General features: G+C 40.4%; 1 protein-coding gene across 10 annotated transcripts; it reads left to right on the top strand.

Annotated features, from left to right (window-relative positions):
- Positions 1-1801: 1801 nt before the first annotated feature.
- SFPQ (splicing factor proline and glutamine rich) lies at positions 1802-18307 on the top strand. 10 transcript variants are annotated; one of them, XR_010594618.1, is made up of 14 exons: positions 1802-2521; positions 2999-3187; positions 3288-3589; positions 3774-3869; positions 5166-5362; positions 5942-6026; positions 6425-6542; positions 6765-6813; positions 6890-7023; positions 9909-13311; positions 16600-16647; positions 17140-17215; positions 17383-17661; positions 18208-18307. XR_010594618.1 is itself a non-coding variant. In XM_042854017.2 (11 exons), exons 1-10 carry the CDS (start codon positions 1889-1891, stop codon positions 16621-16623), a joined length of 1827 nt encoding a protein of 608 aa, XP_042709951.2. In that variant the 5' UTR covers positions 1803-1888; the 3' UTR covers positions 16624-16647; positions 18208-18307. The 10 variants fall into 10 exon arrangements, 1 of the variants encoding a protein (XP_042709951.2); XR_010594614.1 differs by having other exon boundaries at positions 1803-2521; positions 17143-17215; XR_010594617.1 differs by lacking the exon at positions 9909-13311 and having other exon boundaries at positions 1803-2521; positions 17143-17215.
- Positions 18308-20447: the final 2140 nt, after the last annotated feature.

Below are 20447 nucleotides of genomic sequence, written 5' to 3'. Positions count from 1 at the left end.
TGACTAGTTCTATATAATAGCATGGGTTCATTAAATGGCTTTATTTTTCTAACTTGAAAATTTTCACTTGTGATTAAAATTGGGTGAAATTTCTCACACTAAGCTTTTTTTGGAGTGAAAAATGCAGATTTGGTGACACCAAAATGTTTTGTTAATTTGTGCCAAATAGTTCATTTAGGAAAAAACAAAAAAATCCCCTCCCCAAAATATCAAAATGTTTTGTTTGACATTTTGAAAGGAAACATTTCAGTTTTCCCCACAGAGATATTGAAGTATGGTACAGAAGGACCTATTTGGTACAAAAAGATGTTGCCTAACATGTTCAAAAGTGACTTCTGATGTTGGGTGCCCAGACACCATTTCCTTTTATTTTATTTAAAATAATTTTAAAATGTTTAAAAATGGTCACAAGGAAATTTGACCTAAAATCAATTCTTTAACTTTTTGATTTGCTGGACATTTTCCAATCTGAAATGATTTTTCAATATCTCAAAATTGCCAGCAAACCAATAATCTGTTATTTACCCAGCTTTACTTGTGATGCCTTCCTGAGCTGTAGATCAGGTTAAATTTAATAAAAATGTTAATGATTGCAATCCCCTACATTTTCCCCAACCAACTGTTCCGTGGATAAATGAAAGACTTCCAAACCACCCACCTTCAATAGCACTAAAAACTTACATAACAGATGTCTAATTAAAATGTTATTACATTCTGATGCTTTTTTATATTGTGCCTACAATTATTTCACCATTTATTTATTGTTTACGTTTATTTATAATCTCTTCTATGGACATGTAACTGTAGTTTCAGAGCAACTCAGACATACACATTCCCCACTGAGATAGTATTTTACAGAAGGGCCTATGATCTAGTTTAATATATTCAACAGTGGCCTCTGATTTTTGGGTACACAGATACCACTGACTTCAGCTAGAGCTGGGGATATTCAGCCCCTGTGAAAATCAGCCTAAAGTGGGGACCAAGAAATGGACGAATCCCAATCAGAAGTTGCTTTTGAAGGTAGCAGTGAGTCTGTCACAGAATTTTCAGCATTGGCCTGCTAAACCGAGGGTTGTGAGTTCAATCCTTGAGGGGGCCATTTAGGGATCTGGGGCAAAAATCTGTCTGGGGATTTGTCCTGCTTTGAGCAGGGGGTTGGACTGGGGTCCCTTCCAACCTTGATATTCTATGATTGACAGAGAATCCCACTAGTCTGAGTGCCAGACCAGTGCCTTATAATCACAAGAACAGTCTTCCTTGGTTATTATAGGACCTCTTGTAGCAATCAGTGGCCGCCCCTCTATTTTGTGTGGGTATTAATTAGCCATTGACACAGCCAGAGAGCAGACCCCCTCCTCCACACCACACGGTATGCGAGCCGGGCAGCTCAGGGTCATGCGCACCACGTGGCTGAGGCTGCATGGCGGATAGCTGAGCCCTTGGTTACATTGTGGCAGTTGACGGACTCCTCGTCTTCCCTGCAGAGCCGGTAGCTTAGTAGCATGAGTGACTCCGCTGCCATCCAATCGTAATACAGATTGGCTAATATCCGACCCGCCTGCCAGTCAAATTGTCCAATCAGCACACAAGAGTATAACGGATCATACCGTCGGGTATTCGGAGGTCAAACGGACCAATCAGCAAGGAGCAGATTTCCTACCAACGGGAGAAAAGATGTGGCATAAGACGTGCGGCCTATTGGCTATTAGACCTATCAGTCTTTACCAACTCGGATCTCTATTGGTTACTTGGGGATAGAGGGTGGTTTCCGGGGGAGGAGAAGGTATATAAGGGGCGGACAAAGGCGCCGGCGAGGCCGTTCGGCGTAGCCGCCATTTTGTGCGCAGGGCTCCGAGCCGGAGGAGAGACGAGCAGTAGCGGCACCATGTCTCGGGATCGGTTCCGTAGCCGAGGCGGTGGCGGTTTCCACCGGCGCGGAGGGGGTGGCGGAGGCCGGGGAGGCCCCAACCATGATTTCCGGTCTCCACCGCCCGGCATGGGTCTTGGCCAGAACCGCGGCCCCTTGGGGGGCGGCCCGCCTGGCGGGGGCCCTAAGCCCGAACCCCCGAAGCCGCCCGTCTCGACCGCCACGCCGCCCGCCTCGTCCTCTTCCGCCCCTGCCGCTACCTCGGGCCCGTCCGGCAGCCAGGCCGGCTCCGGGCCCCCCGCGGGGCCTACACCGGCCGCGGGACAGCAACCGCCGCAGGCCCAGGCGGCCGCCGCTGCCGTTCCCCCTTCCACCCCGTCCGTCCCTGGGGCACAGGCGCAGCCGAAGCCGAGCCCCACCCCTGCCGTCGGCCCCAAGAAAGGCCCGGGCCAGTCTCCGGGCGGGGGGCCCAAGGGCCCGGGGGGGCCCCAGCAGGGCCCCGGCGGCCCGCACCCCAAGGGGGGGCAGGGACACCGCGGCGGCCCGGGCGGCGAGCAGCGCGGGCGCGGCCAGGGCCAGCAGCACCCAGGGCAGAGCCTCAATTTGCAGCAGGGCTCGGCCGGAGGCAGCGGCGAGAAGGCCACGGACGAGGTGAGTCGAGTCGAGTCCCTTCCCCTCCCCCGCAGCTACAAGATGGCGGCGGCCGCGCTCGGACTCCCCGCGCGCCCGACGCCATCTTGAAGGGAGCCGAGGGGAGGGCGAGGCGGGGATGGGCTGGGCTGTCGGGGGTGGCGGCGAGGGCCGGGGGGCGGGAGGACGTGGCCCTGGGGAGGGATGGTGGGATGGTCCCAATTGAGCGGGGCTTTTCCCTGCCCAGGGTGCCTGGCCTTGCCTAAATGCGGGATTGACAGACCGCGTCGGCACAGGTTGGTGACTAACCCCAGTCCCACCTCCAGGGCTGGCTGAGGTACCTGTGGTCTCTTGTTCGTATTGGTTTGTGCGACGTGGGATTGGCGGGTGGAGCCTGTGCCGTGAGGAAGAGGGTGGGCATCTATTTTGAGCGCCTTTGATTGAAGGCTTGTAACTGGTATAAAAAAAGCTTGAACTGGTCTCTGTTTTTTTTTGTAGGGCTTTAAAGCAAATCTCTCTCTTCTGAGGCGACCTGGAGAGAAGACTTACACCCAACGTTGCCGTCTGTTTGTGGGGAACTTGCCTGCTGATATTACAGATGAAGAATTCAAAAGATTATTTGCTAAATATGGGGAGCCTGGAGAGGTTTTTATCAACAAAGGGAAAGGATTTGGATTCATTAAATTGGTGGGTTCTCATACGATAGCCATTTAAATCTGTTATTGTTCAGCTAAATTAGAGCAATAGAATTGTTTTGTTGAAACTGGGTCTCATTACATTTTTCCAGGAATCCAGAGCACTGGCTGAAATTGCAAAGGCAGAGCTAGATGATATTCCTATGAGAGGCCGACAGCTTCGAGTTCGTTTCGCCACACATGCTGCTGCTCTGTCTGTGCGTAACCTTTCACCCTATGTGTCCAATGAGTTATTGGAGGAAGCTTTTTCACAGTTTGGTCCAGTTGAAAGAGCTGTTGTGATTGTAGATGATCGTGGCAGATCAACAGGAAAAGGCATTGTTGAATTTGCATCTAAGCCAGCTGCAAGGAAGGCATTTGAACGGTGCACCGAAGGAGTATTCTTGTTGACAACGTAAGCTGTTTGACTATATAGAAATATAGCTTATTTAAACATGGCAGTTAGAGGTAAATGTTTATTTAGTCTCTTGCTGTTTTATCACAAGTTAGCTTAAGTGATAATAGTTATAAACAAATTTTCTTCTAAAAGCTAAAACCCGCATTCATATTGAAAAAATCTGATTTTTGTTTTTGTTTAGTACTCCTAGGCCAGTTATTGTGGAACCACTTGAACAACTGGATGATGAAGATGGTCTTCCAGAAAAGCTTGCTCAGAAGAATCCAATGTATCAAAAGTAGGGGCACTCTTTGTTTTCCCCGCATAGAGATAACGCATATTGATCTCAAATATATTACAGTACATGCTATTTACAATATGATAGCATATGTATCTTATGACTTTTAAAACAAACTTTGTATAAGCACTATACCCAGATGTACAGACACTCGTTTATTAACCTGTGTATTATATAATTTTTTTAAACATTAGTTTTAATAAAAATTTTCAATGTGAAGCCAGCATTGAATTTGACAACCTCTCATAGGTTTTTTCTTTTTATCCACTAAAAGGATGTTAAGTTAAAAATCACCCTTCTGTATTAAAATGGCTTACTCTACTATTTTTACAAGGAAAACAAAAAATATTTTTCTTTGCTTGCTTTGTGCACTTCACAGCACTTTGGCAGTTTTCACACAGCAACAGGGAAGAAGGAAATTAAAAAATTGCAAAACCACAAACATTGGAGCAGTAGTTTTGTAGATATTTAATGCTGGGTAAAATGTTCAGGTGTACCCAAATCATTATTGAAAATGGGACTGGACTTCTGAAAAAAAAAATTAAAAATAATGATTTCAAGTTGATGCCACTTTAATGAAATGTTTTAATATTAAGTCTGAAGCCAACACATTCAGAAAAGTTTAAAGAAAAACAATCTTTCAGAAAATTGCAGTGATGGTGTGGATATCATTTGACTTTTCAATGAGCTGTGGGTGTAAATACCCTTTCTTAGTCCAGCTACTAAGTGACTTTTCCTTCTGGGCAGAATCTTTTGTTAACTGTCAGACATAATTTTTTTTAATTCTAATATTTAAAAAAATGTTTTGGACCTAGCTGACAATGTGTTCCTCCTTTGGTCATTAATTTTCTGAAAGAAATTACTACTGCTATTACTGGGGGTATGTCTACACTACCCGCTGGATCGGCAGGCAGTGATCGATCCAGCGGGGATTGATTTGTGTCTAATCTAGATGCGATAAATCGGGTCCCGAGTGCTCTCCTTTCGACTCCGGTACTCCACTGCTACGAGCGGTGCAGGCAGTGTCGACAGTGTTGACGGGGGAGCAGTCGACTCACCACAGTGAAGACACCACGGGATTCTCTAGATTCTTTGTTCTGAACATCTGGCCTGTGGTAGAATATATAGTGTCAGCAGCAGCATTTTAAAAAGGTCTTTAAAACTTGAAAATACTGTGATTTAGGAAGAAACTGGTTAATTTGGAACTGAGTATTTAAGTGAACCTGTTACTCAACTTCTGTCTTTTAACTGTCTTTTAAATTCATTATTAGTGAATATTTTCTATTCCACTTGTAGGGAAAGAGAAACTCCACCCCGCTTTGCTCAGCATGGCAGTTTTGAATTTGAATATTCCCAGAGGTGGAAATCATTAGATGAAATGGAAAAACAGCAAAGAGATCAGGTGGAGAAAAACATGAAAGATGCCAAGGACAAACTTGAAAGTGAAATGGAAGATGCCTATCATGAACATCAGGCAAATCTCTTGCGTCAAGGTGATTGGCACTAATTCTTCTGTTGCCATTTGTTTTCTAGTTGTGTGTGCTATCTATACAAATAGTCCTATTATATGGATGTTTGTATTTTAGGTTTTCATGAACTGATCCATAGTAAACAGGTGGAGCTTGAGAATTGTTTTTAAAAAGTAGCTTGCAACTTACATTACATCTTGCTTCCTGCTCCCTGTAAATTTTATTTTGCATAAAAATAAGGGAGCCTAAAAATTGGCTTTGTGTACTCTGGATTTACAGAGTTATTGTGGCTCTGAGAGACTGGGAATTCTCGTTGCTCAGTAGGATGCTATGAGGAGAAAAAGCTTCCCACAAAGTTGTCAGTTTTTCAATTTTTTTGAGCATAGCTCAAATTCTGTTTGGCCAACTGTAATTTAAAAGGGGAATGGTTTATCAATGACTGTAATTGATGAGAAAAGCGGTCACGTTTCAGTATCAGTTGTGTGCCATGTAGAGCTTAAATGGGGCTAGGGTAAATGGTTGAGGTGAGGTAACACTTTGTGATAATAACTTATAAACAGAAGAAGTATGTACAAAGGATATATTGACAAACTAATTTTTCAGACCTTATGAGGCGTCAAGAAGAATTGAGGCGTATGGAGGAACTTCATAATCAAGAAATGCAGAAACGCAAGGAAATTCAGTTAAGGTAGGCCTGAGTTTGATAAACAAGATTTTGTCACTAAAAACTAAATTACAACAATGTTCTTTGTGCAAATGACAGTTGGGCATGTGCTGATACAATTTCAAGTTGAGGTTTGCATGTTAAAGCTAGCTTATCTTTGTAAAAATGCTATCATTTTTTACTTAAACATTTTGAAATTTGAATCATGTTATATTTCTCAATGGTGTCCTTCAACTACTCTTAGCACCACGTGGTTAATCTTTTGTAGCGCTCACTGAAGTTGAATTCACTTGTTAACCTTTTCATCCACCAATCACCAACACACATTGTAAGGTGCTAACTTTGTTGCTCATGTTGGTTATATACATATTAAAGGTGTACATATTGTGCTTTTTGAGGTATAATAACACACAAATTATCAGGCAGGAAGAAGAACGTCGTAGGCGGGAAGAAGAAATGATGATTCGCCAGCGTGAGATGGAAGAACAGATGAGAAGACAAAGGGAAGAGAATTACAGTAGAATGGGTTACATGGATCCAGTAAGTAAACAAAATAAAACCTTGTGGTTTATGGATAATTAAACTGATTTGAGATGCTACTGGGATTTTCTTAGTTTCAAAAAAAAGTTCAAAATAACAAATGCTCAAATAGTTTTGGTAGGTGAACGGATACTGTTAAATGGTGCACCTGCTTCATGAAATGCAGGCCTTCAAAGGGGGACAGAATTGATTACTCATTCTGATCTATTTTTGCCTTTGCAGAGAGAGAGAGACATGAGAATGGGTGGTGCCAGCACAATGAACATGGGAGGTAAAGGATTGCTAAATATCTTTACGTGGTTAACATATAACTTGGCAGAATATGATTATGTATTTTTCTTTCTTAGATCCCTATGGTGCAGCAGCTCAGAAATTCCCACCTATGGGTGGTGGTGGCGGTGGCGGTGGCGGCATAGGTTATGAGGCCAGTCCCGGTGTTGGCCAACCAGCCATGAGTGGTTCTATGATGGGAAGTGACATGGTAATGTATCCTGTGATGGCTTTACTTTAGTATGTGGGGAATTAAGGCAGGAAATTCTGAACTCTACCAGTTTTTGAATGGTAGATGGTTTAAATCTTTCTTGAGTACTGACTGCTTTTTTTTTTTTCAGTCAGTCTATGTAATAGCAATATTAAGGACTAGTCTGGCAGTATGTACAGTAATAGCTCAGTTCTTATGAGTATGGTCATTTAGACAGAAGTTGTCTGTAAACCAATTCAAATGTGCTACTAAGCATGTTTGCTGTTAACCCTGTTACTGGTTGGGTTTTGAGTACCTGCATTATATTTAGGCTTGGAAGGATTTTTCATGAATTTTGATGTTTCAAAATATTGGATTGATTTCCAACAGCTTTTGCTCTAACAAATAAATTTAAGGGTTATTTATCAAGATGTGATTACCATAGAAATTAATTTACAACAAATTGACACAATTGACAAGCTGAAAGCTCTTCTATCTAAAAACTATTTCATAATTGTATCAAATGTCCGCAAGTGTTATGTGGTTCTACTCTTGTTCTCCAAAGTGTAATTACTGAGACCAATTAAAATCTGATCCTTCCAAGCCTAATTACAAAATCAGTGCACCCTTGCATTGATACACTGCAAAATGCAAATCTGTACTCTCATGTATCTTTATGCAACAGATTACTCATCACTGTCAACTTGTGAGTAATCAAATGGCAAACAGTACACCATATGCTGTGTGCTAATGTTTGCCATAATATCAAAAGAGCAGAAATGCAGTTGTTAGCTTTAGGCATGTTTAAATATTCCCAGTACTCCTTGACCTTAGTCATTTTGTGACTCCTATTTGACAAAGGAATAATGATAGCCTGTTCTAACTTCTTGTTTCCCACTTGTTGGGCATGACTGTAGGTGCAGGTTCTTAATCTACTGCATACCTCACGTTTAGAGGTATGTTTCCAAACAATACTATTTTTGGCACACTACATGTGTGCATGGGGTTGGAGTCTGCTTGGTGCTATCCCACTGGAGCAGTACTGACAGCAATGCTTTAATAGGATGGAAGTCTGTTCTGGGTCAAGTGGTTGATGATGGTATGCTTCCACCCTCCTCATTGAGGGTACACACCCTCTGGCACAAAATGCAGAGAATCTTTTTCTGGGTGGGTTTAAGGTTAGACTGTACTCAGGCCTCTGGCTTCATATGGTGTGCTACCACAGTAGCTTGCCAGGTATCTTCTTTTTATGGAAACCATACCTATGGTATTTAACTTTGCAAAGCATTGATTCAGTAGATGATGCTGCTGGCATTAATGCATCTATAATCTACTGATAACATTTTTAAGCAATTCATAAGCGTTTAGTGAACAGTTAGGTAGTCTGTGGTGAATGCTGTGTACATTTTTTTCCTCATTCTAAAAGGCTTGGTACAGGTGCATGTTGAACTTTGTGTAATATTTTAAACAACTTGATACCATCAAAACGTGTTGCTGTTAAGATGGTTTAACTGCCTAAAGTTCCCTAGGACGTGGCTCTCTATGCCACGCAGTGCTGTCCCTGTTATTAAACTTAAGAATTGCAATTAGGTTTTAACTGGTGTATAAACTTTTGTAAAGAAGACACAAATTATGGAGAAGCTAGAAACTCCTTATTTTCTGAAAATTCCTTCCTCAGAAAGATTGAAGCTAACTTTCAAATAATTGTATACCAGTAACTGGAGAAAAGTCTGAATTAACCCATGATCGGTATTTACAGACTTAGTTTAGTAAACTGAAATTACTATTGTTCTTTTAGGGGGTAGTGAAACTTTTATTTGAAATGGAAGTTGAAAGCTATCTTTTGACTTCACAGTATTGATGTAACTTTTAGAGATCTGCTACCAGCCACACCTCCTTATCTGGTAGCTTGGTAGAAATACGTGCAGCTAGATGCATTAGTAAAGATATTTGAAGTCTCTGCTTTATTGCAGTCCAATTCAGCGCTTACAACTCTGATGGGAGACAGTCCATGAAGTCTTTCAATAATTGTAAAGTCTTAGTGGACTTTCCAAGAGCTTGTGGTGAAGTTGGGAAGGGAGGGGGGCTTTAATGGGTGCACCTAGTGAAATGCACAAAGGGCAAACTTGAAACACTATGATAAAAATGTAGTTCTGTGAACCCATTTTTACATTTGGTTATATAGCAGTAGACCTGAAAATGTGAGAATAAATGAAGGTCTTTTCATCAAGCAATTGTGTTGGTTAGGTAAATCACTGCTTATTAGTCTTTCACATTTTTCATTCTTGTAATCCAGTAGCACTGTATTACAGTTGTTTGTTTTACTACATAAGGCTTCTGCAGTTTAGTCAGCAGATGTAGTCTTAAACCCATCTTGAAAAGCACATGGTCTCTAATGCAGCACATGCCATTAACTGGTGAGTAGGCATCCTCTTTACAATGACATTTTATTAATGTCAACTCCTACTTCAGTGAACTGAATCTGCCTTTTCTGGCTAGGCTTATTTGGAAATAACTTATTGACGTAAACAAAACTTGTACTGAACTAAAGGTGAGAGTTTGCAAGCTATTTGCGTAAACTTGGTTGAAAATTGCTAGAGCTCATTTTGGAAAGGGTGTAAATTCACATCTGCACTAATGCTTACATTTCTAGCACTGCAGGGAGTATCTGTTCTTTGTAACAGATGTATGAGAATGCATCAAGTTGGGAACATACCTCAAGGCATGTATTACAATAAACTAATTTTTAAATTACCCTTTTTTCCTTTCTATGTTCCCGGTACCTGTGGATCGGCTCAATGGTGATTGTATCGACGAACCTTGACTACGGAACCTTCTAAAAATATATACTTAACACACATGGACATCAACTACATAATAATGAACTGTTAATACTGTTCCAATAGCGTGCTGAACGCTTTGGGCAGGGAGGTGCGGGGCCTGTGGGTGGCCAGGGTCCTAGAGGAATGGGACCTGGAACACCAGCAGGATATGGTAGAGGGAGAGAAGAATATGAAGGCCCAAACAAAAAGCCCCGATTTTAGATGTGACCAGTAGTTTCATTCCAGTTTGTTTTTGTCTGCCTTGTTTAGACACCAACTTTTAAATTCTTGCATTTTAGTAAGAAAGCTACATTTTTATGGATGTTAGAAACTAGTGACCTAATATTTGTAAGTGGTCTGTTTGGACAAGTAAAATTTAATTATGTAATGCAGTGTTTCAAAAAAAAAATTTAGCTGTTTTTTTGATGTATAACATCCCTAACTTGATGGCAGTGTACCAACTTTTTTTTACTGTGCTTCAAATAAATAGAATACTAAATGTAGTAACTATTCTGATCATAAACTCGCCATTCATGGTTCTAAATATGAGGCTAAATGCCACACCTTTCAACATAATTGAAACAAGTCTTGGATTTAGAGGTCTGATTTAGACCAGGATGCGGAAAAGTAGCTTAAGGGTGAGGCCTCCTCCCATTATGCCTCAAGCTTTAAGTTTGGGTCAAATAGTTGTAGACTGATACTTGATCTTCCAATGGGTACAGATTTTCAGAGTATTCGTTATACTGCAATAAGGAAATAAATGGAAACTTTGCAAGTGTTGTAAGATGCAGTAATGGAAACTAAACAGCAAATGATGCTGCTGTCATGTAATGAGTTTTAGATTTTAACAATGGAGGGTGGGATGGTGGCAGAGATTTTTCTTTGGCATCCACTGCTTGAAATCTTCTAAAGAAGTTGAAAAGGTCACTTTTTAAAATAAATCCACAGAATGGCTTGGATTGACTGACTTCCCAATTAAAGGGCTGTAAACGTGACACACGTTTGTTTTATACGTAAGCTGTCTGCCTGAGATGCAGGATTGGCTTGGTTCAGTATTTAATACCTAACTGAAATTGCTTGGCAAGAAGACCAGGGAGTATTACCTAAGTAAAACAAGGAGATTTTTAATTTGTGCTCTAAGTTGCTTATGTCCTTATGCTAAGTGAGTGGACTAACTCTTACAGTTCAGAAATCAACTGGGGTTAATTTCAGGGGTCTGTAAAAACTGAAGTCTTCTTTCATAGACCTTGTAGTACTTAAATCCTAAAATACATCATGTTAAATTCAGATAAATAAATAGCCTCTTGCACTGTAGCAGGGTTCTCAGCTTTTTTTGAGTCATGTCCAGTCTTAGCATTTCTTTTTTACTCGGAGCTTCTGCTGCCCATGTGCCAGGTCACAGTGCCACTTAAGTTTGGCTCAGCTAACCGCACCTCCTGGTTGAGAACCCCTGTTTTGATATTGTCAGATATCTTAATGCTGATGTTTGGCAGGCAAGAGTAGGACTAAACCTGGAGTTCAATAGCTAATGCTACATAATACAAATAAAACTCCCTCTTAAGATTCTGACGGAGGAAATGGTTTCATGAATTTACAGTTTGCTGTCCACTTAATTAAACCCCATAAGAATGCAAGGTATTCTGGACTCTGTTATTAATGTAGTTACTTCATTACTGTGATTGTACCTGACAAGCTGGGAGCATAGCTTCCCAGTGTAAAATGCCTTGGTATTAAGACAGGATACATCAACCTGCTTGTGCAAAGTTGGCAAACTTATTTGGTTTGGTTGTATTTTTACCTGACTCCCAAAATGTTGAGCATTCTGTGAATAGTTTTAATTGTTAGAAGGTCTTTCCACTGTTTGTGTTAAGCATTGGCTAATCCTAAATTCTGTGTATGGATAAAAGTTTTAGGGCGTAGATTTCATTACCTTGGAATACAAACAGTCTGTCTTCAGAAGTGAGCACTGTTTAAATGCTGTTAAACTTTAAATGTAATACTGGCAAGCTGTGAAATGTTGATAATCAGGTGTGTGACTAAATATTAAGTGTCTAAATAGAGACTCAGCCAGTTTGGCAAATCTGTTCCTATTTTCCCAGAACTTTTAAAGAGGGTAGATGACACTTTACCTCTATGAATTGAAATGTAGGAAATCTTGGATCGGCAGTTCTTAAACTGTGGAGATCAAGTGTCTGGGATCCTTTGTATAGGATTCTTAGTTTAAAATCAGCAGTCCAATTACAACTTGTATGAATTTTATAGTAGGGGCTCAACGCAAATACTTTCAAAAGGGTGTTCGTGGACACCCACAGAGGGTGAAAATGTCTGAGATGGGGAACTCTGACAGTAAACATTAAATTAATTTTTTTCAGTTTATTTTTCAGATTACATGTCATTCTTTATTAAAGAGATGCTGGCACATATCCCAAAATGCTTTCTTTTGTAGTACTGTAACTTTGAAGAGTGAAGGATGCTGATGTCCTAATCATTACCTTGCAGAGGTTTTCTTTTTAGTGCCCCTATTTGTATGTAAGCTGTTGCTGGGTCTTAAAAATAGACCGTTTGCTAAACTGTGTTTAGCAAACATATACTGAAAGATTCAGCAGTTTCTACAACATTTGAAATAGTTTTATTAAACAGTGTACCCTGTGTTGTAGTTGCATAAGCAGACTTTTTAAAACAATCAAGTCCTGCTTTGAGTTGCATACAGTAGCTTCTGGCCAATTTGATTTCAGAACCTTTTTAAAGGTACTGTCTTAAAAGCTGACGGACAAATGTCAGAATTTTAAAATGTTATACCCAGTTATTAAGTTGGTGGGAGGTATTAAGGAAGTTGTCATGTTCCTTTGGTCTTTCCCCATGGTTCTGTGGTTTTGGAGTATTCACAAAGTCAGGTGACTTACATAACTGAAGAAAAGGGTTTTCAAATCCATTAAGAAAAGTCCTTGGTCTGGCAGACCCATTTCCAGATGGTCTAGACCGTATAGAACTTTTTTTTGTATTGGACTTAGAGAAAATATTGGCTTTTGCAATTTAGACTGCTTTAATTAAATTGAGCCCATTTAAACTTTTAATCTGTTATGCAGCATATAGAAATGGGTGTCCTTTTGCATGTTTTCACACTTCCTTAAAAACGAATACAGAGCATATCTACAGTACTATGTAGATACATCACACCACCTAATAGAAATACAGCTTATGAGAAATTGAAACTGCTTTTGTGAGATTTTGTGGTATTTTTATGGTAGAAAAATTCTTGGCTTCTCCTTGGCGTCAACCACTTACTGTGGCAGCAAGTTTTTGCTGGAGTTTTTGAGACTGCAATTTTACACTCTTAAAAGTAGTGGCCTGCTACATAACTGCACTTAGCCAGCATTTCTGCAGTTCATAACTGTGAGGAACGTAGTACCACAAATGGCAATGGACATTAGGACCCGGATGTAGTATTCCTGCTTGCTCCGAGATTCTCATTGCCGACTGCGTACAGGTAGGTAACAAGCAATATAATATAACTTGGTGACTTTCTGTGTAACCTTATTCTGTGGGTATTCTGACATCACACTTCCGACTATGAAATTACAGTGCAGCACTCTTCATACTTGTATGTTTAGCTTGCATCAAAGTTGCGTGGCTTTCGGTTTTAAGCTGTATCTTTTTCAGCAGCAATAAGCAACTTATTGCGATTCTTAGATAAGTATCACAGACCCGATTCCTTTGTACATATATGACTTGGCTTGTGTGGATTTTCTTAAGTACATTGTAATGAAGATATTCTTAGGTGAGCTCTGTGGGGAAGAGGGAATGTGATTTTTAGAATCATTTAACTAGTCAACTAGGTGCAAATTGCACCTAGAAAACCTGTCGCTTGTATTAACTTTCTGTAGTAGCAAAATATCCCATCTGCAGTGCATCCCCTTGTAGAGTCTTGGCTACTTAGAAAATACATTGGTAATCATTGCTCTAGCCTTGAATGAACTAGGCGATAAAGATGTAAAGCTCACTGGTGAGCTTTAAGACTTGGGTGTAAGTACTTCTTAGGTCATAAATTGTGTTCAAATATCTCCATTAGTTTTCAGGGTTTATCAACTTAAGATATGTTTGTTTTTAATTTCTAGGTGGCAGTGATCATGATATATGTTCAATTAAAGGCAACTGACTATGCTGGGAATCTATGGATTCCTGTCTTTAAATATTCATCTTGGTAGTGAATGTACTGATCGAAGTAGCTTAATTTTTCATCAAAATATCTTTCAAGTGTGTGCTTATTCTAAATTCATCACTGCTAGAAATACCAGATACGGTATTTCGAAAGGTTACATACCTAAATGTTTCCAAACTTCCGAATGTGTTGACCTTCAGCTCCTATCTGCTTTGTTGTGCTAGTTAGCTGTAACTCCAGAGTCTGAATGTCATACGTTTCCTTATTTCATCCCCTGATCTGGTTCTTGGCAATGCATAAGAAACCTTTTTCAGAGGTATTGCAAGGGTTTTTCTACTTGAGATGCAAAGTTTTACTTTGCATACTTGTTTCTGGTGTACATTTTTGTCAAATTTAGACATTAAACTTCTGTATTGTATCTTCCAAGAAAGAATCTTACTCATTGGTAAGCAGTTTATAAACTTAGATAGGCTTGCCCTCTGCTGTTTGTATTCATGTTCTTTTGAAAAATCAAAGTAATTTCTGCACTTCATAACTCAGACAGTAACAGCTCTTTAGTTACATTGAATGTGTAGCTGAACTTCAGCTATTCAACCTGTGACACCATTCGTATCTAAGCCAGTTTGTCTGTTGCCATTGACTTTAGAGCTTTTCTATGAATAAAATTCAGTAATGAAATCGATGGCAGTATGTTTGCTGTGAAACTGCAAGAATTGGATTATTAGGTATCTCTAAACCAACAGTCAGGTCTGTTCAGTTTTGCCAGTGTGCTGAGTATTTACTAGACACATGACTTGCCTTCAGGACTATCATGGAGGGGTTATATGGACACATCTACCTTCTGCATATTTGGAATGGTAATAGGCTTTTGACACTCTTGGAGCAAGCAATTTGTGACAAAGCAATGGGTTTCATACTAGCTTTGAATTGTCTTCAGTAATGAAACTTGGTGCAGTAGGTCTCTTAAAAACAAATAGGCATGTCTATTTTAAGCAAACAACTTGTAATAAGTGGGTATGAGAAATAACAGTACACTGAAGTGCTTGCATTGTGTTTCATCTTGGTTTTATCTTTTTCTCTATGAATTATACTTTTCCCAAAAGTTTATCTGAAGCTCGGAAGTGTGGTGCCAGAATACATATGCGTACCTGTTAGATCAGATTCTGGTGCTGTCAGGGGAGAGCACAGCACAGTGTAGCATATGGGGGGTTTTACTGTAACATTAAGCATACCAAGTCTTGCTTGCAGTTTCCCCAATAGCAAAACACTAAACAGATAAATATTGAGGCCTGTGAGTAGTTTTAGGACTTGAGTGGTATTGGGGTTGCATGTCTGTTAATCATTGCCAGCTGCAGTGACACGATCAGGAAGGCCTGTGTGTTGTAACATGTTAAATGAGGCTAAGCATGTTGGAGAAATTGCATAAATAGTGTGCTGTTTGGACTGTTACTTGGCTTCTTCCACTACTAGCAAGGCTGGAATCAACTGATCAGCTTCTGATTTCTCTCATATCAGCTAGTGGGGTTTTTAAATGGCTGCCTACTGGAAAAGAAAAAATGGGAGGATTGGCCTTCTCCCCCGTCTGTCATTGCTGCTAGATAATGATTGACAAGTTAGGACTTGATTGTGCAATCCCACAGTGGGCTGTGAATACCCCATCTATAAATGTTGCTTTTGAACACCAGTACTGAAGAGCTAACTGGGGAAAAGGGGGGTGGCTACAAGTGCATAATCTGGAGTGTTAAAAAGATGCACAAAGATATAGTATCCCTTATGCATGGTGTTTGGTACCACAGCATAGAAAACAATGTGCATACTACATTTTTGTCGACTTATAATTTAGTCTCAACACTGTACCAAGAGGTTGGTTTGATACTAAATTTGGGTGTCTGATCCACTTGGCTGGCTAAGTAGCATTGTGAAGGCAGTGTGCTTTGCCTCCAACTAATAGTGTGCACAGAACTTTGTACAGACTTGTCCCTAGTTGCTGATGAGTAGATGATCTTCAGCCCCTTGCAGTTTGCCCTCAACAAAGCTGTAGTGAAAGGCTTAATATGCAGAGGGAGGAAAAGCTGTGACATAGAACAAAGGTAATAAGCGCATGACAAACTCTAGTATCTTCCTTTGGATTGCAATGCACTTGTAGGATTCTTGGGCTGGGCACAGCTAGTATCAGGGACACTTTGCTTCATCCATATGGAGCATGTAATATTACTACAGATAAGCCAAACTGTGGTTAAATAACTAGTCTAGTTTCACAGTTACATACCTTCACATAAGGGATAGTATACCTCTGACTGCAATCAAACTTCATTGTATTCAGACTGGTGAAGCTAGCAGTTATGCCTTGGTGTTCAGACTAGGTGCAGTTCTTCACTCAACCACCTGCATATTCTTTTACTTTCTTACAAGTGTTTAGACTAGCCTACTTCTGCCCCTTATACTACTTCCACCTAGTATTTTGGAATAATTTGTAAATTCCCTCATAACTAATCAGTCCATGTATCTTTTAAACTTTTACTTTAAAGGTTAGAATTTTGTAATGGGTTAGAACTTTGTTTTCAGAAACTTTCTAGTGTGTATATTTTTATAATAACTTCAGTTGTTATCCTTTAGGTGAAGATGATGCAAGCTGAGTGAAATCAACGTGCTCATCCATGTGAAGTAAGCATATCTGTTAATCTTTCATTTAAAAAAAACGTTCAGAACCTGGTGTAAAGGACTGTGGAGTAGTGCTGGTGGTGGTTGTTTCCAGTAGCTAAATTGAGTTAAAAAGCTAAACTTACATTTTTGTGTAAGCAATTGATAGTTGCCACAGGCAGCCCATTATAATAGCGAATGAGGGGGAGGGTAGGTAAGTCTCAAACAATCTTGTTGAAATGGTTCACCCTCTGAATACGTTTTTGGGAACCCCTGCTATACAGTTAACGTGCTTTTTACACCTCCAGATAAGTAGTTAGAATTATGCACACTGTCATTTTTGCTTGGTCACTTTAGACTCCAACTTCCTCTTAATTCCAGGGCCTCTACTTTGCTGAGATGCTGCACCTCATAAAAGGAATGGCCAAACTGAGAGTCCCCAAATAGTGACTTATATTTGGGGGTATAAAATCATTTTATGGAAGACATTAACTTAGGTAGTTTTTCCTCATACAGCAGTAGGGCCTGAGCACAATCCAGAATGTGACCTGATGTCCAGTGATGTGGAGTAGCCAGACTGCGAAGTGAATGGGTGAGTAGTAGATTAATCTTGGGATACTGAATTTGTAAGAAGAAATGACCCCAAGTGTACTTAGCAGTTTCCACCTAAAATTTGACCTGATCTTAATATAGATTCTTAAGATCAGAAGTCATTCTTTAATGGATTTTATATAAAACCTTTTAATCTTTCTTTTGTAGAACCAAGATAAGCATTGTTTGAGGCTTTCCGGCTCTGCAGCATCAATAAACCCTGCTCATTGAACTCTACAGATGCTCAGACACACACAAGGAACCTAACATGTTAATTTCAAGCACCGTAAGAAAAGCATGGTGCATTAGGAGGAGAAAGGTCTAGGGCAGATAGCTTAACACTTGAGTAAAACAATTACATAAATTAAACTTGATATAAAAATATTGGTTCTGCTTTTCATCTTCAAAACATTTTACAAACAATTGAACTTCACAGCATCCCGCAAGGTAGGTGAATCAATATTATATGTTTTTATATGTGGGGAAGCAAGCAGACTGGAGGTAGTATGCAGGGACCATAAGGAGGAATCTGCAGAGCTGGAATTAAACTAGAAAAATCTTTTTTCTCCACCATTTGACCCAGACCTCAGTCTAAAACACTTACAAAATATTATGCCAGTATTTAAAACCACAGGCCTCGGGGAAACTTGCTAAATATTTTCTTTTGCACTGTTGATGGTTGTATGCATCTGATCTATCCTTTAGGCAGAATGAACACTTAAAATTTGAAACCAATGATGTAAAGATCCTTATGATTTGATCCTAATGCTATGTAGTCCAATTCAGAACTGCTTCTATGTCCCTGTTTCTATGCTATTCACTTCATTCCAGCTGTATCCTGAAAGCTCATATACATTGCTAAAGAATGTTTGTTCCAGATGCATGATTTTTTTTTGTGTTCATTCAATATTTGTTTTTTAAAGTGATCTATGTATGAAGATTGCTGGTAACTTCTCTAGATTTTGGGCTAACTTTGTGTTTTTGCATTCACAGGAAGAAGCAGTGTATGAAGTCCAGAACCCAGTGGAGAGGAGCCAGGGACTTAAGTGGCAATGTTTTTCTTTCAATAAAATATTCAATTGCTTATACAGATGACACTTGTTTTCTTAAGTTTGTTACTCCAGAAGTTCATTTAGTTGAACATATTTATGTACTTTGGATATCACTGCTAAAAATGAGGTGGCGATGGGGGTGGAGCATAAAGATAGAATCTATGAACCTCCCCTAAGCTGCATCTGTACTGAACAAGGCAAACCCAAGACCCTAATGAAGCATAGAAAGAAATAGGCAGCTGCATGAGCTGGGATGGGAGCTTGCCTATCATGCTTACAAAACTAGAAGCCTGATCCTGAAAGTTCTTACTAGACAAAGCATCTTGTTCCAAAGTGCTCCCTTACAGAGATCAGGTTCTTAATCAGACCAACTGCTTCTCCAGCAGTAGATCTCAAAATTGCAGTTACTCATTAGCCAGGGTCAGCTACTTTCTGCAAAATAAGGTTGGTTGTGGAGCAAGCATGAATCCTACAGCGGTCCAATCCTGCTGTGATGCTTTATTACTTCAGTGTGTGGATAAGGATTTAAGTCTAGCAAAGGCGGCCTATCATGTCTTTACTTTTCTCCAAGGAAAGAGTCAAGCTAGCAGCTAAGTTTATGCTCTCATGATGACAAATCACAAAGGTGTGTGGCTTCATTGCAGATGAAGCTTCACCTGGATTGATCTGTCTAGGTCCTTAAAGTGGTTTGGCTGGACATTCAGTTTATCACTGGTAGTCTTGTGCCATCAAACCTTTTGGCATCCATGTGATTGCAGACCCTGTAGCAGCAGTCCTTGGTGAACACACTTGGGAATTTGTTGGTCTTCCAGTCTAATATGTCTATACCAAGAAAGCTGCCACAACCAAATCAGTGCTGGATGGAAGGTGGTTGCTGTGTTTAGCTTTGAATATCCATATTTCTGATCTTGTCCTGCCATGTAATATGGAACAGCTGATGAAGTTTATGCTCTGCCAATAGCCATTATTACATGTACACCTCTACCCCGATATAATGCTGTCCCCGGGAGCCAAAAAATCTTACTGCATTATAGGTGAAACCGCGTTATATCAAACTTGCTTTGATCTGCTGGAGTGCGCAGCCCTGTGTGCGCCCCCCCCCCCCCCCCCCCCGAGCACTGCTTTACCGCGTTATATCCGAATTCGCGTTATATCGGGGTAGAGGTGTATATTCCTTTGCTAGCCAAGGCTTGGGAGTAAACATTACAACAGCGCAGGTTACTGTAATTACATTAATCCACACTAACAAAACCAGCTAAATTTTCCCCATGTGTAACCAATCTTCAAATAAAAAGATCAATCATAAGTTTCTACAATGCTGTAGAAAATTTTTTAAAACAGCTTGATTAATGGGTTACAGTGGAAGGGTGGTAGCGGGAGAAGCAGCCTTTTGTTTCATTGCTCATGGGTCAAACTGAACAGCAGCCCGACAAGCCATGGGAATTTGAGTAGGAAACCTGCTGTCAGCCCCATGGAGGCCAGTCTAAGTTTTAAAAATGGAGTTTAGTGTCTTAAATGTCCTGGGAACATTCTTGGCAGTTCTTGGGGTGTTACTTGTGAGGGGAGGAGAGTACTGGATTGGAGAATGTACATAATTGTGGGAAGTGTAACCATGCTGTAAGTGAACAATCAGCCATATGTACATTACAGGTGCTTGAAGTGTAATACCAGCGACTTCTGTTTTGGCTTTTGGTTTCCTAACCTCGCTCCCAAAAGTAGTACATCAGCAAGTGGGACAAGAAGTGGTATAATTGAGCTTCCAATCCTGTGTGCTCAGTCAAACTTACCGAACCGCCCTGTTTAGTATGGTTAGCAGTACCTGCTCAACAGGCCCAGAGCTGGGGGCTGCAGGCCAGTAGTGAGGTATAGTGGCAAAGCAGCAGTGGGAATCTAGCCCCACAGTCACAATGCGGAGTTTGCCATCAGGCTTTTGTGCATTGAACTGAGCTGATATTCAGTTATCCATACAATCACTTAAACATTTGTTCAGATACCGGACAATCTGCCCAGGAAAAGAGGGATTTCAGTCAGTTATTTGGCATCTCCTAAAAGTCATTGCTCTTTCGTTCAAGCAACTACAAAATATGAGGGTTTCAGATGCAGAGGGATGTCTAATGTTGCATTTTCTGTGTTAACGCAACCATTTGTCTGGCAAGATTGTAGGCAAGTCCTCATGTTACA

Source organism: Chrysemys picta, chromosome 23 (genome assembly GCF_011386835.1).
Source record: "Chrysemys picta bellii isolate R12L10 chromosome 23, ASM1138683v2, whole genome shotgun sequence".
NCBI classification, from domain to species: Eukaryota; Metazoa; Chordata; order Testudines; family Emydidae; genus Chrysemys; species Chrysemys picta.
Note: the sequence above shows the minus strand (reverse complement) of the source record. Positions and strands in the feature narration are given on the sequence as shown.

Bases quoted from the DNA above. Each gene is read 5' to 3' on its own strand.
- SFPQ (XM_042854017.2), top strand. From the start codon at position 1,889: ATGTCTCGGGATCGGTTCCGTAGCCGAGGCGGTGGCGGTTTCCACCGG. The intron at 5,363-5,941 runs GTGATTGGCACT...CTAATTTTTCAG, and splicing joins GGCAAATCTCTTGCGTCAAG to ACCTTATGAGGCGTCAAGAA. The intron at 6,027-6,424 runs GTAGGCCTGAGT...ACAAATTATCAG, and splicing joins CGCAAGGAAATTCAGTTAAG to GCAGGAAGAAGAACGTCGTA.